Below are 9,489 nucleotides of genomic sequence, written 5' to 3' on the forward strand. Positions count from 1 at the left end.
TATATATATCTTAGAATCTTCTTCAATTCTCATTTCCATAAAGAAAACGATCGCTTTCATAATGAAGCCTCGAGAACTTCATACAACGCCATCATCAATTTTATCAAGTCATTAGGCAATGGTGATGCATCATCGATGCAAATAACACATAGAAATCGATGCAGAAAAGAATCAGTCTTTTCAAAGATATTAAATCGGATATCTAATGTTCTACATAAATCGCTGTTTGTTGTTATCACGGACATTCCACATTGTCATCGACAGCTCCTCGCGAGGATTCTCATCAAACACACGATCCTCAGGCACGGTCGAACTCCTGGAAAACCTGAGGACTTTCAAATCGGGAAACCACTTAAAAAATCTCCACCATTTCTTATCAGAACTATCTATATTGGACATTTTTATGTGCACGTTTTTATACTTTGTTTTCTTTATCCATGAAGCTTCTTGATTCCTATGAATTGATCGATTCTTGTGATGCCCGCTGGTTAATAATAATAACCGCGGATTATTCTTCTTTGGCAGGATATCGTTGTTGTTTTTTGCGTGCTCGCTCCGTATTGAGTTCGTCTGAGTTGCATCCAGAACTCTGGTAGATATCGATAAATTTTCTGGATTATGTATAGACTGTTGTTGACTCTCTTTCAATGAATTCCTCGAACCTTCCGTGTAATTGCTGTCCGCAATTATATCGGATTCTCCATTGGCTTCCGCTATTCTTGAGCCATAAGCGCCGATGGTCTTTTGTTGAGATCGCGACAAGCTAGAATAGGATCGTTGCTCGTTATGTGCTGGCAATCCAGCGAGTCTGAAGCTCTTCGATAATGTCTCCTGGAATGGACCAGACTAAATTCATTTAAAATGGATAAAATAAATCTCATTCTTTAAAAACAAAATGCACCAATATATAGCGATAAGTAGCGATAATTAAAAAGAGAAAAAGTTATTTAAAAAATATGGATTTAACCCTTCGGTATCACTCATGTATGCAATATCTAAATTTTCTTTTTATATATGCTATAACTTTTTCATACATAAACGTATATTTGCTTGTTATCGTTTTTTTACTTTCTAAAACTTTTAGAGTGAATCTCATTCCAAAAAGTAAAATCTCATTTTTAAAGATTGAAAATTTAGCAATTCTTTTTTAAAAATTGGCTGTTTTGAATTAAACTCATGAATACGTTTATGTTCATTATATTCCGATTTATTTGTTTATTACAATTAGATATTCTGTACTCGTTATCGATTTTGTTAAATGATTTGAATGCATTACATTCGATTCTTGTTGTTATTACCATCGCGATATCGTAACTTTTGGAATTTGCGAATTTTTTTAGCTGATCTCCTGTTGATTTCGAAGGCCGATATACAACACATTCGCGACTTTGGATGTCTTCCATTTAATTACATAAGTCAACACAAATGTTATTCTATCTTTTTTTGCGTTCCATAAGTACAACAAAGATAGAACGATACTTGTATCAACTTGTATCACTAAATGGATCTAATGGAAGGCACTCTTCGTCTATTGTTCTTAGCAACGCAACACAAAGATTACTTTCCGATATTGCTATATTTTCGTGTAACGACTTTGATATTCTCTGAATAGGTATATAACAATTGCACACGAGTCAATTGCGCACAAACCAATCTCAGCGCTAAAAGAAAAATTAAAAATCTCCCTACGCAGAAGTCGCTGTAATTGACAATGGGCAATTGCAACAGTATGCAAATGAACCACTTCTCTCTAAATAAAGCTTAGGAGTATATCTCTCTATTCTCTATATCTTAAAATTTGATTGCGTTTTCAAATAATTTTGACATTATCAGTGATCTATGGATCTAGTGAATCTATGGATCCCGTACAATTTTTTCGCAATTAATACAATAATGGCTCAATTTTTATTCTTTAGAATGAGATTTTATTCCAAAGAATTTAAAGTATAATGTTTAGTGTTTCAATTGAACAAAATTTGTTATATTCATAATATTTTTATACAATAATATGTCGCATACGACAAAACATACAGTGTGATACCGAAGAGTTAAGATTTTTCGAAATTATTGTATTTATGCTACAATATACAATATTTCAATACATTTCTCCTTCAATATACCAATAATTCTTTTCCAAATGGTGCTATATAGTGAAGGAGAATGTATTCTTTCTAATGGAAAAATTTCACTGAAACATTATTCCACGTTTTGGAACACTTTGCAGCGAAATTTCAGCATTTCGGAAAAAATTCAGTTTAATTTCAGTAATTTTTAGCTAAAAAATTCATTTTCAAAATTTCATAGAAATTTCAGCACAAATTTCAGAAAACTTTCAGCAAAATTTCAAAAAAATTTTTTAAATTTAATTTCAACGATTTTTCAGTATGTTAGCTGACAAATTCACTTTCTGTGAAATTTCTGCAAATTTTCAGCAATTTCGCTAAAATATTATATTCATTGAAACATAGAATAATTTCAACGAAAATTTTTTCCTTAGAGTTGAAACATATTGTAGGCATGATACACATTTTATACAAAAAACTTTATTTATATTTAAATTTAAAGGAATTATTACACAATTTTTAACTTTATGAAAGACTAGAAAAGGAATTTTTGTTTTGCTTACCATAAACGCTATGCGAAATTTGTTCGACATAATATTGTAAAGGATTGGATTGATGGTTGTGGACACGTAATAGAATACGCCTGACACGTAAGTCATTAGAAGATAAAGAAATTCCATCCATGGACCATTCGATGTGATGTGATCTTCTGTATTAGTACCATATATAGCGATCAATCGCTGCACATGAAATGGGGCCCAACAAATGAAGAACGCTATCACAACAGCAACTGCAACAAATGTTCGAATATAATATTTGGACGAAAATGCTGTTTAACTATACTAGTCTATAAATTGAAATTTTGGAATCATTGACTGTATGTGAAGTTACCATAAAATGTCGAATCCGAAAATTAGATGCATTTATTGCTGTCATATAAGAAATTTTAATAAAATTGCAATAACTACAAGATGCCTGCAGAACACAAATTAACAATAATATTATAATTTTCCACTTATATAAATATAAAGATGATGACGCATGTTGTACGTAACATTATTACATTATTGAATAGGAAATTATAATTATTATTGATAATATGTTATTGTTGTGTTTATGTTTGCGGAAACACGTTCGATATTTAGCGAAAACAAGAAAAAAAGTTATGTGCAAAAGTAAAAAAGCAAACCTAGTACCTAATATCACAAATTAAATTAATCGTCAATTTGATATAATATACTAATAGAATCATTAAAATATTATAAAAACCTCATTATCAGGGTCCTGTCTCGGTTTTTAGCAATAAATTATTTACAGTGTTTGCTATTGGCATCATCAAATTGATGATCAACTTAATTTGTAATATTCTTACTTGAACGCTATATTTAGTGTTTTCTTACTTATTTATAAATATTTTGAATAGACTATTTTTGAATTTACAATATTGTGGTATTATATTAAAATATAATACAGATTAAATAAAACAAATGTTAAAAGTAAATAATACATGTCAATGAAAGTAAATATAATAATACAGAATTTACAAATCATTAATTTTCAGTTTAATTTGACATATGAATATTATAATAAACTTGTCATATGTTTTTTGATAATTTATCGCCTTTTGTCTTTCTTTAACGTCTTTTTCATCGCATGTTTTTCAATATTTTCAATATATAAGCGTGATAAATATTTGCTGGACTCGATTTTAGATTTGATGTAATGCCAACACCCTAAAAACATTAAAATTTCGCAATGAATTCTTTGCCGATTAATATTATCTTATATCTTTGTGACGAATACATATCATCAAGATTATTTCTACAGTATCATCAATACTATTATTTCAGTCTTTTAAATAGTATTGATAAATATAATGCATTTATAATGTAAAATGATTTAAAAAATTGACATTTAAATGACGCCAAGCAACTAGGATTAATGACACATTGAATAAAGTCGGAAATGTGCAAAGGCGTTCAGCAGAGAAGTGTCTAAAAGATCCATTGCTTTCATACTAAAATATGCACTAAGTACAATCAACAAATACCATATTAATATTTTACTGTTAATGACGGAGAGATAAAAATAGATGGCATTGGATTTAATTTTATTATGTTTTTAAGGGATTTTAAAAATCTTTTACGTAAATCAGTGATAAACAAACGTAGAATAATACGTTCTAAATATCAAAACAAGATTAATTATAACTTCTATTAGAAATTGCATTTGTTAAATTGTAATCACAAATGAAATTTGCGTTAATAAAATTCAAATCAGTCAATTATTGCTATATTTCGCAATACAGCTTTTCCAATGGAAATCACTAACGTAGACTATGCTGTAATACTTCTATTTAAATATAATACATTGTTATTAAAGCGTGTCGCAAAATGATCGATATGTTTTTCATCACAATTAATGGATTATGTAGTTTTATTAACTGAAATGTTTTTTTTTCTTATGCAAAGATAGAAATATTACACTGATATTTTATAATTCAGTTTTCCGATTAGCAAAAATTCATGCGCTAAATAATTAAAATCTTTGACATTATAATATTTTATAATATCCTTAACGTTATTTATTTATGCCTCTTGTCGACACTTCTTTTGTGTCACATTAAATTGTTCAGTGTATCGTCTTTGCGATTTAAAATAAAATCGATTAAATCGATTTAAAACAAAACAACATCCACAACAATAAAAATATTGCTTCTATTTATAATTTAGAATTATTATATTGTCACTTTCCGACATCATTTTTAAGCGTTTTTATAAAGTACTTTGTTGAAAGCACATTTTTGTTCTCTTGTATAAGTTTATAAATATATAGATCAACACATTTTTTGTATCCCCAAAATCAATTTGCAGTTGTATCAGAAGATCTTTTTTTGTAAATTGCACTACAGTACTAATTATACTGTAGATTTATAAGTAGATTTATAAGTGTCAAAAGTTACGCAATACATATTTGCTTGGTCAAGTCAATACAATTTAATACTAATTAAATTATTTTTTATTCATAAACAAATAATTTTGCAAATCTAATTTTTTGTAATTAACTATCCAAAAACTCATATCTTATATTCAATTGTTTATTAAATATTATTATTTTGTTTTTAACTAATAAAAGAATGGAAATTGAAAGGGTAATAATTGCTTTTAAAACCGCTTATGGATAAAAATGGAACATGAATAAAATATTTTTCATAATTCTATGAAAAATGTGTTAAAAGAAATCGGAGAAAATTAAAAGAAATCAGAGAATTACATCTTAGATTATAGGTTTACTTATTAGTGCCTAATAATATTTCTACATGCATTTTAAATACATCTTTTCAGTTCTCGAAATTGCGCCCCGAACTAACATAATCATAGACTGAAATAATAATTTTCTAAATTTTAAACTGACTTTCGTCAGTTATAATGATAATGCTGATAACACAAAAATTTGAGAAATATCATATTATTAATTTTTTAACATTGATAATTATTTCCATTATATATTTTTAACATTGATAAAAAAATTTTAAATAATTTGAGATGAATAACGTTGGAAAAATTTCATGCTAAAAATAATATGAAATTAGTTACGCGATAATTTTATTTAATAGTTGATAATTTTAAATTTTCTGAATTTTTCAAAATTCCGTGCATGTGCGCAAATTTACATTTTAAGAATCCTTAAAAATTTCTAGATATATTTTTTAATGATTAAAATATTATTGATTTTTTTCATAATTTTTTGTAGATTAAAAAAAATTATAACAAGAAAATATATTTTTGATTGATGACAATAGTAAAGGATAGAAGATCAACAAGGTGGAACGCGTACAGTTAAAATTTGATGAAATTTTGTTTTCATAAATCGACATATAGCAAGTCTAATTTGATATGGGGGATTTGATATTTTTTATATATTTTATATATATTCTGCTACATTCTTTATAATATCTATATACTAAGAATAAGGAAATAGAATGGCTATCAAGAGAAGTTATAAATCTCACACCGTCATGTAACCATCACAGCTCGATAAAAAATGTTTTATGCATATATATGTACACTGAAAAAAAAAGTTTAACAACAAAATATTTCGTATTTTGATAATAAAAGTGTAGTATATCTACATATTGAAGATTTTATAGAAATCTTATTGACTATTACTTTTATTACTTATCATGATATTTAATACACGATAATTTGAATTCGGCGTGATTTATAGAATTTTGTTTTCAAGCATTGTCAGCTACATTAAATGTAATAAACTGTTATTGATCACAAAATGCATTACAATTATTCGCAGATAGAACTCTTACAAATATATTTATGTTGTCATAGATTATATGTTACTTATATTGTAATTTTATGCGAGTTTTATTAAAACGTTACTTAATGGCTAATGATAAAGTGATCCATAATATTGTGAAATAATCGAAGGCATTGCAACTATATTTGTTATCTTTTTCTATTTTATCGATGATTAAATCCTTATAACTGATCTTGCATGAAATTTTAATAATTACTGAAATCTTATTTTTATTGTTTTCATTTCTGATGAACAACATTCTCATAATATCTCATATTTTTAAAAATTTATTATACACACAATTAAATTTGTAAAACTTTACGAAAAATGTTTCCATTTCTTTTAGCTTTCATGTTTTCTTTGAAATGAAATGGAATGAAGAATCTTATTTATTTTAGGTATTTTAGAATTCGAACATAAAGAATTTTATACTAGAGAATTAAAATTCTGTATTCGCAATATAAAGAATTTTATATCTTCCTTAAATTCATAATAAAGAAAACATCTAGAAAAAATGTAATCTTTTTCAGCATTTCTGAAAAGTATTTCAATCTATATAAAGAAATCTGACAAATTTTTCAAAAAATTATAAAATGTAGAAATTTTGAAAAATTCAAAAATTCAAAAATTTATATTTAATTAGAAGTTCTAAAAAATTATATGAAAAATTTTAAGAAAAATTTTTGTCAGAAAAGCGTGAAAAAATGATTGATCTTTGACATACATTTTATGTCAATGAAAATAATAACGATAGGCGAATCATTCATTGCAAAAGCGCGTCCTTTATTATGTCAATCTATCCTGTACACTATAATAAAAAAATACTAGGAAAATCATCGCGCAAGAGCCCCGCATTGGTAAGAATATTGAAGCTGGAGTAAGATTCGTCAAAAAGTATCATTAAAGTACACTTAATAACTTGGGATTGTATGAATTTTGTGTATTCTGTTTTCATTTCGAAGATATATATCAACTGGAACTACGATGTTCTTGTTTCCATTGTACTAATTGCAAATCACTACATATTCTCGCACACGCTATTTATAAAATTGTAAATATATAAATAATATATAAATATTCGATCGAAGATTCAAGAAATATTTCTCGGATCTACAAATATATGTGCAGAAATCATCAAATTGACAATACACAGTAGATAACAGACTATGCATCCATGACATTGAAAGATGAGAAGAATAAAAATATATAAAATGTATTTATAAATATAAATTACAATAATATAAATATAAAATACATGCAAAAGAGATAAATGTACGTTATACAAAACAGTATATTTTACTCAACTCTATTTACTCATTATCTATTATTCTAGATAATTTCAGATATCAAAAGTAAGAAAAAATACAATAAAAATTCTTGCAAACATATTAATGAAAATATATTTCAATAAAGCAACTTGCAATCGATAAAACTGACTTCTAAAATATACTGAAAATATTTCTTTTACTTTGTTAATTAATAAATAGCTGTATATTTGGAAACGAGTTATGCATAATCAAAAACTATAAAAAATAAACTATGTCCGCAGTTATAACTAATTATTAAATTAATTATGTACACACACACACACACACACACACACACACACACACACACGCGCGCGCGCGCGCGCGCGCGCGCGCACGCACACGCACATACATACATATACAGAAATAAATATAATTTAATTTCTTTTCAAACATGAAGATAATTTTCCATATATTTTATAAGTCTATATTCTATCGATTACAAATGTTGTTTCATTAAAAAATATTTTTATTCAAGTATAATTTGCAAGAATTTTTATTGTGCTTTTTTACTTTTAACGTCATAATGTACGATAGTAATGAGTGTAAACAAAAACCTTAAATGACCTTATTTCCTTTACGTTTTAGTATTTTTATTTAGTATTTTTATTATAGAGTCTTTCCTCGGTAGAAAACTCAAATGACTAAATTAAATATTATTTTTCTGAAGTATCAACATTGAAGACTCAGAGTTTAACGTGACGACAGCCATGTGCAAGTAGTTTGATTACCATAAAAAATGAATATTTTTCTCACAGCTTTATGTGAAATACACTTGGAAAAACATTCGTGATGTTCAGAGCATTTTTTCCTGTGAAAAAAATCGATAGAAAACAATAGGAAATAAATGAATCATTTTAATGCTGCATGTAAGTGCAGCGATGCCAATTTTGACTCATTCGATAATTCTTTCTTTTCCAGTTAATTTGGATTTACACGTGAAGCTTTAGATTTTTGTGACTTTTCATAAATAATCATAATTATTATAATTATAAGTAATTTTACTTTTATAGTGACTTTTATAGTGACCCTCGTAAAAATCCAGATTTACAATATTTACATTGAATCGCGATTGGGTTATTTAATTTAGATCCACGATTCTAATGTTAATCGTTATATAGTTATGAATTGTAAAAATTAATAAAAAAAATATCGTAATTCTACGATTAGTTCTTTTTTGTTTGCTTTCATTTACACTAAATTACAATAAATTCCTAATCATAATAATATAATAGAAAACTAATCGCCCTGCAGAAATTTAATGTAGCGTTTTATTGATTAATGAACAATTACATTGCCTTCTAACTATGTGAATAAGTTGAGGTTTTATAGAGGTACTTCTTTTCATGGGCGCTAATTTTTGACGGGAAGTGTGAGTATTCTACACATCAGAATTTTTCATAGGTGGAATTTAACACATGAACAATTTTTTTAAATAATAGTGTTGAGTAAAAATAGTTAAATTTTTTTTGCAACTTTTATTTCAAAATTTCAATTTGAATGCTGCGCATCCAATAATTTATCCATACATTCGGGAATTTCGACTGTCTCAGACAGACAGACAGACAGACAGACAGAGAACTTCTCGATGTTCTCTCTTTTTCTCGCTTCGTTTCGTAGCGTTTGTTATGTAAATTCGATATCTAACAGATTAAAACCAGTTCAATGGATTGTAAGATTTGATTTAGTAAAAAATTTAGTTAGTTTCAAAGAGAGAGAGAGAGAGAGAGAGAGAGAGAGAGAGAGAGAGAGAGAGAGAGAGAGAGAGAGAGAGAGAGAGAGAGAGAGAGAGAGAGAGAGAGAGAGAG

The 9,489-nt window shown here is 27.1% G+C and overlaps 1 protein-coding gene across 1 annotated transcript in view; it reads right to left on the reverse strand.

The window, feature by feature from the left end:
- Positions 1 to 210: 210 nt before the first annotated feature.
- Positions 211 to 9,489, reverse strand: part of LOC105618127 (neuromedin-U receptor 2-like) — a 30,981-nt gene continuing 21,702 nt past the window's right edge. The window contains exons 2-3 of the mRNA XM_012199668.1: positions 2,627 to 2,853; positions 211 to 846 (exon numbers count right to left, since the gene is read on the reverse strand). Coding sequence (XP_012055058.1) covers positions 211 to 846; positions 2,627 to 2,853 — 863 coding nt within the window. The remainder of the gene's footprint in view (positions 847 to 2,626; positions 2,854 to 9,489) is intronic.

The sequence above is a fragment of the Atta cephalotes genome (assembly GCF_000143395.1).
Source record: "Atta cephalotes unplaced genomic scaffold scaffold00015, whole genome shotgun sequence".
NCBI lineage: Eukaryota > Metazoa > Arthropoda > Insecta > Hymenoptera > Formicidae > Atta > Atta cephalotes.